This window comes from Camelus dromedarius, chromosome 16, assembly GCF_036321535.1.
Source record: "Camelus dromedarius isolate mCamDro1 chromosome 16, mCamDro1.pat, whole genome shotgun sequence".
NCBI lineage: Eukaryota > Metazoa > Chordata > Mammalia > Artiodactyla > Camelidae > Camelus > Camelus dromedarius.
Genome location: NC_087451.1, coordinates 45,141,591 through 45,158,949, shown reverse-complemented (window position 1 = coordinate 45,158,949; position 17,359 = coordinate 45,141,591). Strand labels below are relative to the sequence as shown.

Sequence of the window (17,359 nt, the reverse complement as noted above, 5' to 3'; positions counted from 1 at the left end):
GTTTAAAACGCCGGATGTAGACTCGAGGTTTGGGCTCTCAGTCTTGGAGGGCTGTTTTGGTCCCTTGTGTTTTCATTTTTTGCGCTATCAAGTTGCATCTCTAGGAAGATTCTCCAGCTCTGCGATAGAGGGCTAAGCGCCTCCTCTCACCTAGCTTTAGGCTCCTCAGTTTGCAGCAGCAGGTGTTCTTTGTCACTTTCAGCAACGGTTTCTCCCACAATTCTTTGGTGGGGCCGCTTAAGTCTACAAGGCAAGTCGTGCGCTTGTCTCACATCCACGGACTCCTTACAAGTTCCAGCTGGTCCCCGTTACCCCAACCTGGGCCCCCACCCCACCCCACCCCTCCACATAGCTGCAAGAAGGGCCAGACGGGACGTGGTAACCCCTCGGGGGAGGGACGGCTGACCATGACTCCCGTGCCCTCAGGACAAGTCGAGCCTCTGCGGGCTGCGGCGGCTGCGTTCCCACCCCTCTTCCCACAAGCTTTGCAACTGAAGACGCCCTGCTGGCAGGGAGGTTTGGAGAAACGATGGTGTTCCGCAGCCTTTTCGCAGCCACGAGACTAACACCGGCTTCCCCGTGGTCAGACTCGAGGCACGGGGTACCCCGGCCCTTCACGTCGGGAAAATAAGCGGGTAGGAAGCAGGGGGGCGTCCAGCTGGATGCGAGCAGCTCCGGCGCGAGCGACTCTCTCCTAAACAGCGGGGTCCTAAGTGCGCCCCGCCTCCCCCCCGGGCGCTGTGCTGGTTCAGCGGCTGGCGCTCACAATGCGGGTTCGCGCCCTCGGGGCGGCAGCTGGTGCGTTGCCATGGCAGCGGCCTTCGTGGCACGCGCCGGGGCCACCCGAGGCGCGCGCAGCCTCCCCCCTCCCGACCCTCCCAGTGGCTGAGCGCACCCCCCCCGCCCCCAGCTGTGGGAAGGGGCCGGGCCAGCCTCCTGACGTCTGTGCGGGGCTCAGAAGATGGCTGCGGAGCCCAGAACCCGGCAGTGGCTGTGGCGGCGGCGGCGGCGGGTAGGGAGCGCGGCAGGCGGGTGCTCAGCCTGGCGCGTGGAGCGCTGAGCCTACAGGCGCGGAGGCGGCCAAGGCGCGTGGGGGGCTGAAGCGGTCTCTGGTCACCTCCTCCCCTCCAGCCGCCGCACGATGGGCAGCGCTGAGGACGCAGTCAAAGAGAAACTGCTGTGGAACGTGAAAAAGGAGGTAAAGTCGGGGCATAGATCCCCTGGGGTTCGCGTCCCTGCCTGCGCGGCCCAGGGTACAAAAAGATATGCGCTGGCCCGCCCCGGCCTGGGTCGGGCGGGGGCGGGGTCCTGGACTCGCTGCGGCTCCCGTCCCACTCCCGGATCAGGGGGCAGCTCCCCTCGGCCCCAGGGGCTAGGCCGGCTCTCTGGGGTTGGTTTGCCCCGCGATTCCGCAGCTCCCCGCCCTGTGACGGCAGCAGTGCTGGGAGACCGAGGTCGGGGGAGGGATGGCAGCGATTTCTGGAGAACCGAGGCTACCCATTCATTGCCCGCTCCGCCTGGGGAGGGGGCGGGGCCCTGCGCGGGCATCCTACAGCGCTAAACCTGTGACTTGGGGCGTAGCTCCGGTTTGCCCTACACCCCACTCGATTATCTTTCTGGGAACTGAGTCGCAGCTGCTGGAGGACTCACCGCACACCTCACTGCTTCTCACTCCACGCCCAGCTCTCTACTCAGAGGCCATGGGATTTTTGAGAATGGTTATAAGACTAAGATTTTTTTCCTCTTTTGAGGAGCACTCCCCACCGCCCATGTCAGAAAGAGAAAAAGTCCTCTGTACTAATGTCCTTTACTTTGACCCTGTCCTAAAGCCCATTTCAATTTCGTCGGAAGGAGGATGCCCATATGAATGACTCACCCCCATGTGAGAGCTGGAGAGCTCAAACCCACAGAGTGGATTAGAATGGATTAGGCCTCTGGAGCCCTGAACTCCTCCCACCTACCTGTCTGCCAGTTGTGTAAACTCAATGAGGGCAGGAAACCCATCTGTTTTTTGAGGGGGAGGTAATTAGGGTTTTTTATTTATTCATTCATTTAATGGAGGTATTGGGGATTGAACCCAGGACCTCGTGCATGCTAAACACTCTACCACTGAGCTATGCCCCCTCCTATTTTTTTTTTTTTTTTGGAAACCCATCTGTTTTGTCCAGGACTCTATCCATGCCTGGCACACAGTAGGCACTCAATGACTATTTGGTAAATAAATCTACTGATCTTGGAACCTGCAGAGTGTGATGGGAATGCATAAACTTTGGAATAGTCTGGACCTAGCTCTGTGTGACCTTGAATAAGTTACTTAACCTCTCTGGGTCTCAGTTTATTCATCTCTAAAATAGGGATAATGATCTTTATCTCATATATAAAAGTTTACCATATTGGTTTCTGTACCTTTTCCTAGAGTTTCAGGACTGGAGAAGACTCTGGTTTCTTATAAAATCCTGGAAAGCTCTAGATGGTTCTCTTGCATTAATTATGACCTGGCTACTGTGCCCTAACATTTGTTTCCTTACTTCTTGTTGGCAAAGAAGTAGTTGATGCCATCACCTTTCCAGCTGTGTCTGAGAAGCTCCATTGTGCCTTTCTTGTGGAGTGGCCAAGAAAGTTTTTTTAGGCAAGGAGTATGCCAAATTAGCATTTGAGCCCCAAACTCTAGTCTCCCTAAGGAAAAGAGAAATCTCAAATCTCAGTGATTATCCTCAGAGAAGCAGTCTACTGACAGAGACTTATATGAACAGTATAAACAAGAACAAAAATGTGGCCATACCCACACTATGTGCTAGGATTGTTGGTGTGCTCCAAATTTGGGGTTAGTCAGGGATGACTGGAAAGATTGTGGTGAAGACAGTATTTAGAAGGATGTCTGTATTACTCCAAGAATGATTCCTAAACAAATGTCAGAAACGTCCAGAATCTGCCACAGCTATGTTTATTACTGATGAAAAATTGACCTGCTGTGAACTCTGAGTTCCCTTTCCCCTTCAGTGCTTGATTACAAGAGAAATACCCTTCCTTCTCCTACAGGTAGAGATAGTGGAGGTAATTGTAGACAAGCCTGGCCTTTCACAGAGGACCTGGGGTATAATTCTGGGGGCATCTGTAGTTCCTCCTAATCCAAAAATCTGTCCCAGCGGCCTGCTTCAGATGCCTGCAGGTCTTTGAGCTGTGATGTTATGCTCTGTTTAATGCAGATACCCCTTGGGAAGTAATCGAGGAAGCTTTTAACAGTTTAGAGTGCAGGATCGACCTGATCCCCCCTCCTTTACCTAACTGCTAACCATGAGCACTTTCCAGCAGGGAGGAGACTCCAGGTCCTTCCTCCCTCCTCTCTAGGCTTTAGAAACTCTCTTACCTTCTAAACTCACAGTCTGAGGTGAGGGCCTTGGGAGCAAGGGCAGCATCAGGACACTGGACCTAGGACACTGTCCAAAGAATGGCAAAGACTAGCTCTGCCCAGAGCTTACTTTATCTGTGAGATTTTATACTGGGCTGAGATAATCCATTCCTCTAATCTTCAGTATTAGTATCTGTCTCCTGGCAGGTTCCCTCAGGGCATCAAAAGCGGTTGTCTTATGTGGTGGGAGCAACTGGAACTCCGTGTATTGCTGATGGGAGTGTAAATTGGTACAACTGCTTCGGAGTTGTACTAATAATGCAGAATGTGTTCATCAGAAATTCCTTGCCGGGGGAGGGCATAGCTCAAGTGGTAGAGCACATGCTTAGCATGCACAAGGTCCTGGGTTCAATCCCCAGTACCTCCTCTAAAAACAACTGAACCTAATTACCTCCCCAACAAAATAAAAAAAAAAAAAATTCCTTGCCTAAAAATATAAATCCAAAGAAATGAGCACCCATGTTTACCCAAAGACATGTCTAGAATGTTCATAGCAGCACTATCCATAATAGCTCCAAGTTGGAAACTATCCAAATGCCAGTCAATTGTGGGGTGTTCACACAATGGGGAACGAACAGTGTACTTCCATGCACAACATGAACAACCCTTACAGTCACACTAGGGAGCAAAAGAAACCCAGTCACAAAAACTACACACTGAGGAATTCCATCTATAAAAAGTACAAAAGACAAAAATGCTCTATGGTGTTAGAAATCAGGATAGTGGGTGCCTTTGAGGGGAGAGGTAACTAGAAGGAAACATGGCAGAGTCTGGGGGTGCTGGTCACATGTTCTGTTTCTTGATCTGGATGCCGGTTTCATAGATAAGTTCAATTTGTGAAAATTCTTCGAGCAATGTAATTAATTATATATACCCTTTTCTATATGTTTGTTGTGCTTCAATTTAAAAGTTTTTTAAAGTGCTTTCTAAAGACAATTGTGACTGCTTACCTTACAAGGTATTTGGAAGCTTTTAGGCCCAAGTAGGAACCCAAACATCAGGGTTTTACCTAGACAGAAAAAAGGCTGGGCTTGTGAACATGTGGGGAGTGTCCCTGAGGGCCTGGATGGACCTATCCCTACCCTTGAAGAAGGGAGAGAAGGAGGGTCAGGTTGTTTATCTGCAGCCTGTACTGGCAATTTGTCCCTAAAGGACGGTGTGTCTGCCCACAAGCCCTTCTGCAGCTAAGTAGATGAGCAAGCAGCCGCTGATCCCTGTTCTCTGCAGCAGGGCACTTCCTCCTGGGGTAGAATGTCTGCATTGAATTTGCCGGGTTGCCTTTCCAAGATACTTGGAGCTGTCTGTACTGAAGAAACTTTGCTTCTTCACCTCTCCCATCCCTATCCTCTACTCTGCGGGTGTCTGAACCCAGACCAGGAGGGCAGAGCCAAGCTGTTTACCTGCTCATGGGTCTTCAGTCCATCGATCAGTCTATCAATCACTTAATAACAATGCTGCCCATTTATCCACAGGTGAAGCAAATCATGGAGGAGGCTGTCACCAGGAAGTTCGTGCATGAAGATAGCAGCCACATCCTTGCTCTGTGTGGTGAGTGACTGGGGGGTAATGGGAGATGGGTTTGAAAACTGAGGCCAATGTGCAGGGGTCCAGGGAGAGGTGAGTCCTCGGGTTCAGTAGTTCTCAAATATGGCTGCAAGTCAGAATCAACTCAGGAGCTTTTGAAATCTCCTTGGGCGTCATCCCAGACCTACTGAATCAGCGTCTCCAGGGCCCAGGAATCTATGTCTGGTGGCCTGTAGTGCTCAGGACAGTTGTGCTCAGGGTTTAACGTGCATCACAGTCACCCAAAGGGCTCCTTAAACTAGATTCCTATGTCCTGGAGTTTCTGATTCTAGTACGTCTGGGGTGGGCCTGAGAATTTGCATTTCTAACAAGTTCACAGATGCTGCGGATGCTGCTGGTCTAGAGACCACCTTTGAGGGCCAGTGTCCTAAGTAGCTGGGTTTGAGATGCACTGCTCTGCTTTATCCTTACCTTAACTTTGGGGAAAGTTTTGTGCTTTTGGATGCTTTCTACACCGTCTCTACTTCTAATTAATCCCCCTGTGTTGCTCTAGCATCTCAATCTCCAAGCACTTAACTGAATGCAAAATAGCATGAGTATAGGGTAGGAGGGGGAGCCAAAGCCTTCTTGCCTTAGAAAGTCCTTAATAAACTGTTGCTTCCTCCTCAACATGAACATTTTGCCTTTGTAGGAGCAAGCCTGTATACACACACCACTGAATTTTCTTGGATTTCTAGGAATTTGACCTTCCATTTGCCATCTTTGTATTTTCCTTGGCCTCTGAGATTGGTGTTTGGAGTTGTGGATGGGAGGCTGTGCATTTCTGAGGGAAAGGAATGAAAGGAGGAGAGAAGGAAAGGGACAGTTTTGACAGTAGTGTGGGGAGGCCAATAGAGCTGCCCTTCCCATCAGTCCAGCAGCCAACACTGAAGGTCCAGCAGGTGCCAGGCACTGTTCTCCGGGTAGGGAGACAGCAGTGACAAGACGGAGTGAGTCTCTGCCACAGGGGCTTACATTCTGTGGGCAGACAGACAGAAAACAAATGCACACAGAAATATACCCTGCAGTAACAGGTATGGTAATAGCTACCAGGAAAAATAAAGCAGAGACGTGGGAGGGAGACTGGGAGAGGCAGCCTGTGAGCAGCGCCTGAGTAACACACTGTTACCCTTACTTTGCTCCTCTGAAAACGGTGGTGATTCCCACCTCAAGGAATTTTTGTGGGGATTGAGATGATGCATGTGATCATTCCTAGCACTGTAAGAGCTCAGAAAAATGTCTGTCTTTCCTTCTCCTATGGATGTTAAGGCTGAAACTAGGTTTGCAGGATTCAGGGTCCTACTGTCTCTCTTTTGGGTAAGTGTCCCTGGTTCTTTGAGATGATATAACAACTCCCAGGTTTGCAGAAGCAATCTGATCTCGCCTTTTCTTGGGCAGAACCCATGCTGGGGAAAAGCACGTCAGTCTTGCAGTAAGTGACTTTGAAGAGTATTGGAACCCTGCTTTTTTCCACTTGTACTGTGTGTCTGTCATTGTCACCAGAGGGACTCTGCTGGTGGCCCCAGTTAGGCATGGCTTGGTGCTAGGCTTCGTCCAGAGCACACACAGCAAACAGAAAACAGAACAAAATAGCACCAACAGCTTGTGTATGGGCGCCGCATGTGGGCGGCCTTGGGGGAATGGGGGAAGAAAGGCAGGGAAAAAAGCTGTGGGTGGCCCACTGTCAGGCCCATTAGGGTGAGAAGAAACTGTCAGCTCGCCTCTGATCAATCCAGGAGCCCCCGGGAAGCAGTGGGGCTTTCACTTTTGCCTCTTGCCTGGAAGCCCAGGGCTTTTTCCAGCAGGCAGGGATATCACCTGCAAAAGGAATGATTCTTTCATCCAGTTTCAGTCACTGACATAGAACAAGGGTCTATGAAATAGACCCAAGTTTCCAGGATTTTAAGGTCAGCACAGGAGCAACAGGAGCCCTGTTCTCCTGGATCTCAGGAGGTGCCTGGGTCAGAGTGCAAACTTAAATGCCCATAGGGTCGGACAAGAAAGATCCACTCAAGAGACTGACCAGATGTGGGGACAGCAGGCAGTGGTAGGGACTGGGGTGTTTGAAGAGGGCAGCCACGACGGCTCCTACAGGAATGTTGGCCTGGCTCGCCACGGCCTTTGTTTTATTTTAAGAGAAGTCAGAATTCTGAGTTTTTATATGAAATGTCCCAGTTAAAAATATTTTATTTATTATTGTATTGTTTAATTATTTTATTTTGGTGGAGGGGGAGGTAATTAAGTTTATTTTTGGAGAGGATACTAGGGATTGAACCCAGGACCTTCTCCATGCTAAGCATGCGCTCTACCACTTGAGCTATACCCTCCCCAAATGTCCCAATTTTTAAATGCTGATAACTAGTTCCCATTTTAAAAAAATTGTGTGGGCTAAACAAAAGGCATCTGCAAGCCTCTGCCAGTTTGCTGCCTCTGCTTTGGGCTCAGTGCACAGTCACTGAAGGGAACGTTAGCGGGAAGGGCTGCCAAAAGTATAAAGCTAAGTAGAGCTGGGGCACCTGAGACCCATGGGAAAAGGAATCCTTATACTTTGTTAAAGATGGTGTTCATTAGTGAGGTGGATCCCAATTCAGGCTCAGAATAAGGGTCATTTAAAGCACTGATTATCAATGTTTTTCCTAATCATAATCAGGGATTCCTGGGGGAGGCAGAGAGAATAGATATGTATTGATGGAAAACTCCACTCTTCTGGTTTTTTTGAGATTCTGGTATGCTAGTCTCTTTCACCCCCTGGGAAGATGTTCAGAAGTGCGTGTTTAGTCTTATCCTCGGGCTTGAGGTCATCCTACCCACATCCAGAATTCAGCTTTGTTCTAGGATAAATGGGAGTGCAGAGACGAAGGGGGCGGAGTGAAGGCTGTGGAGCCTGTGTTAACTGGTGAGTGAGTGACCCCTCTCCCTAGAGCTTTGGGGAGCGCTGGGGTCCTGGGCCTCTCTGCTCTGTCCTGACCCCTCTGTTCTTGGCAGAGGAGGGATAGAGGGTGAATGAAGAGCGCAGGGCCTGAGCAAGATGAGCTTCCCTGAGCTTCCTTAGAATACTGATATTTGTATCCGAAACAGCACCTTCCAGGAGAGCCTTAGAAATGGAACTGAAGAATCCCTGGGTCAAGACCTGGCCCTGGGCAAACCCAGGAAGGTGGCCCTGGGCAAGCCCAGACCATGGTTACCCAGGGGGAGGAGCGATACTCCCGGGACTGTAAGAAATGTGTGTGCATTTGTTCTGTGTTTGCTATGGTCCTTCCTAAACCTGTCTGTCTAGAAGCTGGTCAGGCCTCTGCAGGTGGAAACTTTGTGAGGAAGCTTCGCAGGCAGACGTGGACGGCAGGGAGGGGTAACCTGTGTGCTCTCAGAGGATCAGAACCTGTGTGACTGCACCTCCTGCTGGAGAATAGCCCAAATCCCACTGTGGGAGAAGGTTCTTTGATATCTTTTCTTTATCTTAAAAAGCCCTGTGAAGTTTGCATTTTGCTCCATAATCTGGTTTTTGAAACTTTGAATGTAAAGACTACTGCTGAGTGAAATGAATGCTTCCTATTTCCCTGTGGCTTCTTGAACCCCCAGGTGTAAGCTGATATCTCCTGCCACGCCTTCCCCCAGGCAGCAAAGTGCTTTTAACTTTTGCTTGTGGGTACCTCAAGGTCAGGGTTAAACAGCAGATTGTCCTGAGTTTTGCCTTTGAACTTGCATTTGTAACAGTAATACACGTGCTCACAGAGAGCACCGTTACTCTCTTCCCGTCAAGGGTCTTGGGGTAATTTAGGCCTCAACCCAGGAGCACTGGGGCAGCCTCAGTTCTCTGGACCTCCCCCGACCCCCACCCCCTGGCTCATGGCTCAGGTCTGGGAGTGTCTGCCTCTGCAGTGTCTATTTTGCTGCATTCAGATTGGGTGCTGAAGTTATTTTAACCTCTGGTGGGTAGAAGGGGTTTACGAGGCCCACAGAGAAGTTCCTGGCCTGGCAGAGCAGATTCTGAGACTCATAAATGTCTCCTTTCCTGGCCGCAGGCATTGGGGCCGGGCCGGGCCAGCCCTGCCCCTCAGTCCTCAGGTTCCCTCTCTTCCAGGCAAATTGGTCCACCTGAGGGTTGCTTCAGGCTAAGGATGAGCTGTAATGGGAGATGGGGGGTGGGGGGTGGAGTCTGTGGCACTGGGAACAACACCAGGGCTTTATTAACCCGCTCCCTGTTGCTAAGCAGCCTTCATTAGCCAGGAAGGTCGGCCACTGTCAGCTCCTCCTGGGAACGGCAGGGAGATGCTAATGAGCTAGGAGAGAAGCAGGTGCAAGGAGAGGATGCATCCCACCTGGGATGTTGCAGCTGGAGGTATTTCAGCACATTCTGAGATTCAGACTCCAGGCAGTTTTTAGTCTGTCTCTTTTAAGTGAAAGGGATTCCTTCTCTCTTCTTCCTGCCTGCCCTGAATGAACAGCTCATTCTCAGGATATCTTGGCTTCAGCCTTCCATCCGGAAATGACTGAGTAGGAAGGAAGTGTCTCTGGGGGACCAGCTCCCCTCGCCCTGTCTTAGGGCGCGGCAAAGGGCACGTGGTGATGCTCTGCAGCTGAGGCTTTAGAGTTCGACAGACCTGGGTTCGCATACTAACCACGTCACCAGGTATGTGACCATGGCCACTTATTCAGCAATTCTGAACCTAGCCCACAAGGTTGATGTGAGGATTAAGAGAGTGATGCAGGTAAAGCACACACACGGAGCCAGGTATGCAAAATTTACTTTGTTCTTGAAAGTGATCTTACAACCTTCCCCATAAAGCCTCCTAAAACCTTCTCCAGAATTCCATCTGGGAATCCATATTTCTGGGTGTTTGGCGCATCTGAACTGGATAATCAGAGAAATTTGAACTCTGAGAACCCAATCAGGGAATTTGAAAATACTAAGAAATTCTAATTTTGCAGGTGCAGTGAAGGTATTAGGTATGTGTTTTTTTAGAGTCATCTTTTAGAGACACATGCTGAAATATTTATGGACAAAAACACGTAGTGTCTAAAATTTGCTTCAGAATAATCTAAAGTAGGAAGGAAAAGTGGTTGGAGGTGATATAACTAAAATAAGTTTGGTCATGCCTTGACCATTGCTTAAGTTGGGTGATAGATACATGGGAGGTTGTTATATTGTCCTCTTTACTGTTGTATGTGTTTGGAATTTTCCATAATGAAATTTTTTTTTTTAAAGAAGGAAAGGGAGGTGGAGAGGATGGGCAGAGATAGAGATGGCAAGTATACACAACTTTTTTTGTAGGAAATATTTTTATTTCAAAAGTATGTATTTAAGGCACCCTTAAACAGGATTCTGGACGTGTAAGCCTGCAGAACAGAGAAATAAATATGCAAATCTGCCCCACCCTCTGGGTTGAATTGGGTGATGGATACCGGAGGGAGGGTGTCCTTTAGTGTATAGGGTCTCTGAAGTCAGATGAATATAGAATACTTTATGGGAGTAGACCAGCTTCAAATGCTAGTCATTGAATTTTCATAACTTAATTTGTCTTATAGGCTAATGAAGTTGTGTTCATCCAACACGTAGAGACAGTCCCACCCCTGAGTCAGTCCAGCCTCTGTCCCCAAGTCAGTGTACAGACTTCCATTAGTGGTAGAAGCTTCCTAGCCTAGAACCCGAGCCCAGGGGAAGCAGAGGGAGCAGAGACGGGGAGCAGATGTTTCTGAAGGGTCCTCCCTGATCCTTGACCCCCAACTGGAGTCAGGACGGACCTGCTGCTCTTGAGGCTGCTCCCTCCCCTTCCCATCCTTGGTCTTTTAAACCCAAGACAGGGTCAGGGTGGGTGACCTGGGTAGTTCTAGAGAGTGAACACAGAGGAGAAGGATGCAGACCCAACCCTATCTTGCCTTCACTGGCCCTCACCAAACCAGCCATCATCTGAGCAGCTGCCAAACAGTGGGATAGTCAGTCATGTGGTGGCCGGTCATGGTTAAGTTCCAAAAAGAGGAGTAGAAACCCAGAACATCAGGCCCCCACCATGAGGGAACTTCTACAGGGAAGGCCTGAGCCCTCAGTGTTACTGTAACCGCTGCAGAGGGCTATGAAGGCTGGTTTTGTAAGAAAAACAAGAACATTTGCAGCTCCCCTGTCCCAACAGAAAAGCTTTATGTGATCCTTCTCCCCGTTAGTCACTGCCCATCGGAAATCCTTGACCTTGACACAGCCACAGCTGCACCTTTCTGATGGGAAGTGGAGAGAGCTCCAGTGACCACAGCACATGTCCACCCTCCACTCTTTGTCCTGCCTCTCGGGCTGCCAAGGGGGCCCCCTATAGAGACAGCCCCAAGGAAGAGCACCAGGAGTCTTTCCGTCGAGATCAAGGCCTAGCCCTTCCTCAGAGAGGCACCCCCAGATGACCTGTCACAGCAGTTATCAAAACATCTCTCTGCGTGGTGTATACACAACTTTTTTTTTAAATTGAAGTATAGTTGATTTACAATGTTGTGTTAGTTTCTGGTGTACAGCATAGTGACTGAGTCATATATATACACATATTCTTTTTCATTGTAGATTATTACAAAGTATTGAATATAGTTCTCTGTACTATAGAGTAGGACCTTGTTTTTTTATCTAATTTATATACAGTAGTGTGTATCTGCTAATTCCAAACTCCTAGCTTATCCCTCTCTCCCTCTGCTTTCCCCTTTGGTAACCATAAATTTGTTTTCTATGTCTGTGAGTTTGTTTCTGTTATGTAAATACATTATCATTTTTTTAGATTCTAAATATAAATGGTATCATATATTTGTCTTTCTCTGTCTGACTTGCTTCACTTAGTATGATAATCTCTAAGTCCATCCATGTTGCTGCAAATGGCATTATTTCATTCTTTTTTATGGCTGAGTAGTATTCCATTGTGTACATATGTATATACCACAACTTCTTTATCCAGTCATCTGTTTTTGGACATTTAAGTTGCTTCCATGTCTTGTCCATTCTAAATAGTGCTGCTGTGAACATTGGTGTGTATGTATCTTTTCGAATTGGAGTTTTCTCCAGATATATGCCCAAAAGGGGATTGCTAGATCATATGGTAACTTTATTTTTTAGTTTTTTAAGGAATCTCCATACTGTTTTCCATAGTGGCTGTACCAAATTACATTACCATTTACAGTGTTCCCTTTTCTCCACATCCTCTCCAGCATTTGTCATTTGTGGACTTTTGAATGATGGCCATTCTGATTGGTAGGAGGTGATACCTCATTGTAGTGTTGATTTGCATTTTTCTGATAATTAGCAACATTGAGCATGTTTTCATGTGCCTATTGGGTGTACACAACTTTCTTGAGAAATTTTACATGAAGGGGAGCAGCTAAATGGTTTAATACCTAAACGGGGATGTAGGACCAAGGGAGGTAGTGGTGATGCTTTTTTTTTTTTTTTTTTTTTTTTTTAGTTGAAATTACAGAGTCTTTATATACAGATGGAAAGTAATGGGGAAAAATTAAAGATACAGGAAAGAGAAGGGGTGTTTGCTAGAGCGATGTCTTTGAGAGGTGAAAATGTCCAGGTGGAAGGCTTGGCCTTAGAGAGGAGTGCAGCCAGACCATCTGTAGGTACAGGAGGAAGGGCAGAGGCTGGGCAGGAACGCAGGGAGGAAAGGCACTAATGCTCACTGACCGCCTTCTGTGTTCTGGGCCCAACAAGGAGTCTTGTGCACCTCTGTACACGCTGTTGCTTTCAGCCACTCAACACCCATCGAGGTGGGACCTGTTCTTCTCCCTCCCTGCAGCTGAAGCTCAGAGAGACTTAGTGGTTTGCATGGAGTCAAATAGCTAGTAAGGAAAGGAACCAGGGTTTGAACCCACATTTGTCATGCTCCAAAGCCTGTGTTGCCCAAGGGTAGGTCCACCTGTGAGGCCTACTAAGGAGTGGATCCTGGAAGTATGGAGAAGGGAAGAGGAGTTGGCCCTCATGGAGACATAGCTCAGGTTACCAAACAGTGGACTCATGGTGTCCCAAGATACCCTGGGAGACAGTGAGTCCCTTGTCGAGCTGGGCAAGGCTGGTACTGGCCTGGTTCCTTGGGAAGCCAGTGTGAGCACTGCTCTGCATCCCCAGCGGGGCAAAGAAGATGGGTGTGGGTGGGATGAATTTCATTTCCCTCCTCTGCTTGGTTCTGGAATATCAGGGCAGTGCTTTCTCCTCCCAGTGAAAGTCTGGATGAGAGAGTTCCTGTCTTGTCTTAGGGCTTTGAACAAGGTTGAATGCCCTGCAAAGCTGAGGCAAACAGCCAATATCACCAATGCAGGTTGAAGGAAAATGTAGAAATGCTCATTCCATATGGAGACAGCTGTTATAAATCTCTAGGTGGAAATAGCCGGCCAGGGAAGTGGGGAGGAGACAGGTGGATGATGCCTGGCCTCACCTCTTTGCTCCTCCCACTTCATCTGCTACAGGTGAAACACACTTCCTCCAGCTTAGAAAGAGGCCACTCATCCTTCCCATTCCTTTATCTCCAGGGAGGCTGCTCCTCTCCTGGAAATCTTCGTCCCACCATCCAAGGCTTTAAAAAATTCTGCTCTGAGTAGTGTCTCCTAAAACTCCAGGACCAAAACCAGTCACCTGTGGCTAACTGCTCCACCCAGTGCTTTCCTTGCTTGGAATCTGAACTCCCCCGCTGCACAGTTGGCAGCTGGCAGAGGTGGGGAGCAGGGGACGCTTGGCATACTTGCTCCTTGCATCATCAGCCCCTCCTGGCTCGAAGCCTCAGGCCCAGCCTTCATGTCAGGCTGTGCTAACTCTGGATGCTGTGTCCCTCTGCCTCAACCAACGTACCTGCTTCTCTGAAGTCCGTTCAGTGGGTCCCTCTATTACCAGGCCAGACTGGTCCAGGTCTTTTGGCTGCTGAGCATAATTTAAACATGGTTATGCCTGTGAGAGCCGGGGCCAATTGAGGACCCTTCTCAACCACTGCTGTGTTTCCTGGGTGGCCATGGCTTTAGTCCATTCTTGTGGGCTCCTGAGTTGCCTAAGTTTGTCCCAGCCCTCTGAATTGTTTCTCTGCCCAACTCATGTCACCCGTGGCCACCCTAAGCAGAGCCCAGATGCTCCTGTGGATGTGGGGAGCCAAACTGATCTGCAGACCCTATTTGGTGAGGGAGCTGGTGAAAGAGTGGGTGCCCATGGACAGACTCAGCCTGTCTGGTTTCTGTGAGTTTCAGTTCACCTCCAGTTTGGAGAGAATCTCTGACATTCTCTCATGATGGAATTTAATATCTGGGTTGGATGGTCACCTACTTAATTATTATAATTATTGTTTTGAATTGGTAATATATTTACATGGTTCAAAAATCAAAACACAAAAGGTACCCAGTGAAAAGTCTCACTCCTTTCCCTGCCCCTGTTCACCCACTTCCCCTCTGCTTACCAATTCCCACACCAGTAACCACTGCCACTTTTACTTCCTATGCATCCTTCCAGAGCTTTTAACCCTAATTTTAAAAAATTGTATTCTTTGTTTACCCCACCCTTTTTGTAATCAAAAGGCATCATGCAGTTACACTGCTCTGAATCTTGCTTTTGGAGAGCTTTCTGTTATTAGTGCCTAGAAATCATCTTCATTCTTTTTCCAGAGTGGTGTAATGTTGTTATGTTGTGTGAATGTACCGTATTTACCTAACCTGTCCCCTACCGACGGATAGATTCATCACCCAGCCTTTTGCTGTTGTAACTGAGGAAGCTTGCAGTTATGTCTGTAGGCAAGGCCCTCAGAAGAGGGGCTACTAGGTCAGAGGTTACTTGCAGTGTTGATAGATAGTGCCCTGTTGCCACCACAGGGGTCTTACCAGTCGGCCCACCCTCCAGTGAAGTCTGGGAACATTCAGTAACTTCCATCTCTATCTACCGAAGTCTCTTCTATTCTAAATTAGACTCCTTAGAGTGGTTAAATCAGTGTGTAAGGAGTTTGTGGGAGGCCCTGTAAGATTTCACTAGCACTTGTGGTCTCCAGCCCATTTAGCATTTGTCAAGCCCCATATCTCAGTAGACTTTGGGGGCAGTCAGAGGCTGGTGAGGGAGAGCCCCAGGGCTAGTCTGGGCCTGTAGTTCCCAGCTTTTCCTTGGGAAGATGGTGCCAGACCTTGTCGGGGAGGTGAGATGTCCACAGCAAGGTGCTAGAGTTAAAATTAGTCCCACTCCTGCCCACTCAGAGTTACAGTTCCCCGAGCCATGCTGTCACTGGGCTAGGATGACGGAATAGAGAGGGTACCCAGGGTTCATCTGCCTCTGTAGCTCCAAAGGCCACCAGAAGACCAGGGTGAGGATTGAGAGGATCATGCTTGTTGAGTCATGTCTGTTTCTCTGTTTCAATTCGTTCACCCAGACCTTTCCACCCCAACCAGTGAAAAGAACAGGGTTGATTTTTGTTAATTAGTATGTGTTTTTCTTATATGAAATGAGCTGAATGACATTAAGGCTGTCTCCCTACTCTTCTGGGGAGTCCAGAGTGAGTGCACGTGGTGCTAGGACCCACTGGGAGGGGCTCCCAAAGCCTTCACATCATGGCTGGGGACCAGGGCCCAGGCAGCTCAGTCAGGAGGGGGATGGATTGGGCTGACTTGTGCTTTGGCCAAGATGGGCATCTCCTGCCAGGGCCCTCCACCCTGGGGGTGGGGTCCTGATGGTGGTCCGGCCTTCCTTCAGGAGAGGAGACCAGGTGCAGGCCACTGTGTGGACTTCTCCCTGGGGAAGGGTGCTTGAAGGTCTGTGAGGGGCCCTCCTGGGGGGCATGGACATTATTGCTGAGGGCTCTGCCACTGCACTTCTGAGTGTGGGTTTGGTGTATGTGGGGAGAGGCTGGGGGCATCATTATGGTTGCATCTCTGAGTGTCAGTCAGTGGTAGTGTCTGTGCTCCTGCTCAACCCAAAAGTCTTAGAGTGGGGTTTTAAAACTTTCTGGAATCAGATAACCCTTTTAGAAACGAAAAGCCCAGGATCCTTTATCCAGAAAAAAAGCACTCAGCTGAGCATGTGGGGGCACACCAGTGGTTCTGTGTGCAATTTTAGGGAGTCTCTGGGAGGCCCAGAAGCCCATCCACAAACCCTCTTAGCATAGTGGTTCTCAATTATTATTAGTGTTATTATTGTATTATTATTTTGCCTACATGCTGCACACAGTAACATTTTTCATTGCATTGGGGGACAGCCCTGTGGGAATGGGGAAGGACTAGTGTAGTTTAGATAATCACTGGCCCAGGAGCCCGTGAAACCAGGTGTAGAATATCTAGGCTAGAGGGTCATTTACTTTGCCTGGAAGGTGGGGCTTTTAGAGGGATTTCTCTCTCCCCAGACGTTGCCTGGCACCTTGCCTGGGTTTCACAGCAGGAACTTAGGGGCCGTGGGGTGAGTGAGGGCACTGGTGTGGTGTCTGGGCTTCTCTTGATAGTCCCTACTTGCAGAAATTGCTGAGGAGTGCCTCTGCCCACCCAGGGAACCCTGACGCCTGTGCCCAGAGGCTGCCCAGCAGGGTGGGTGAGGCCAAGTGGGATGGGAGTGCCTGGCTGCTGCCCGCCAGTCCCAGGCTCCCCATCCTGGCTGTGCGTGCGATTGCCTGGGGAAGGTAGTAAGGCTAATGACTCATTATCCCGGCCATTAGTCACATCAGCGAGGCACATGATTCCCTGCAGGACTGGTGCCACCTGCTGCCACTCTGGCCCTGTTCAGTGCTGCTTCTGTCCTGCTCTGAACAGACGGTGCCACCCCAGGAAATGGTCACCACCTTCCTCTAGGTGTGGACTTGTAGCTGCACCAGCCCCAGGACCTAGAGACTTGACAAAAGAGTCACTCTCCTGTACACCCCAGGGTCACACAGGGCCTCCAGGGACCAAGGAGATAGCCAGGAAGAGGAGTATGTGGACAGTTAAGCAAAGATTCCCCCACATGCCCCATACACACATGATACCTGTAGATATACCTGTCTGTGCACATGTGGGCTCAGATGCATGAACACGCCATAAAAGAAAGTCTGCACCTTATGAAGTAAATTCCTCCGAGGCCTGAGCTCCCAGGAGCGGAAAGGGTCCTGCCTTGTTCCCCCTCCCCTGGGATGCTCGCACTGGGTTGGCCAGCCTCCACATGGCCCCAGGGACTCTCTCCAACTTCATGACTTACTCTCTTGCAAGAGAGGGTCAAACAAAACTCTTCTATAGGACAGCAGTGACTATCAAAAATGAAGGCAGAAAAGAGATGAGAGCCTCTGTTTTCAGTGATTACCTCCTCAGCCCAAGTTTCGTGTCCTAATACTAGTCATAGTAAGCTTGATGGGGCCTCAACTCCTCTGTTCCTAAGAGAATGACACCTCCACCCACATCTGGGGCAGCCGGTGATCCCATCTCCAGTGTGTCCTCTCTCCTTGC

At 49.3% G+C, this 17,359-nt stretch overlaps 1 protein-coding gene across 4 annotated transcripts in view; it reads left to right on the top strand.

The window, feature by feature from the left end:
- Positions 1-941: 941 nt before the first annotated feature.
- Positions 942-17,359, top strand: part of SGSM2 (small G protein signaling modulator 2) — a 34,645-nt gene continuing 18,227 nt past the window's right edge. For all 4 annotated transcript variants that reach the window (XM_010986405.3, XM_031468543.2, XM_010986404.3 and 1 more), the window contains exons 1-2: positions 942-1,198; positions 4,882-4,957. In XM_010986405.3, coding sequence (XP_010984707.1) covers positions 1,142-1,198; positions 4,882-4,957 — 133 coding nt within the window. In that variant the 5' untranslated portion in view covers positions 942-1,141. The remainder of the gene's footprint in view (positions 1,199-4,881; positions 4,958-17,359) is intronic.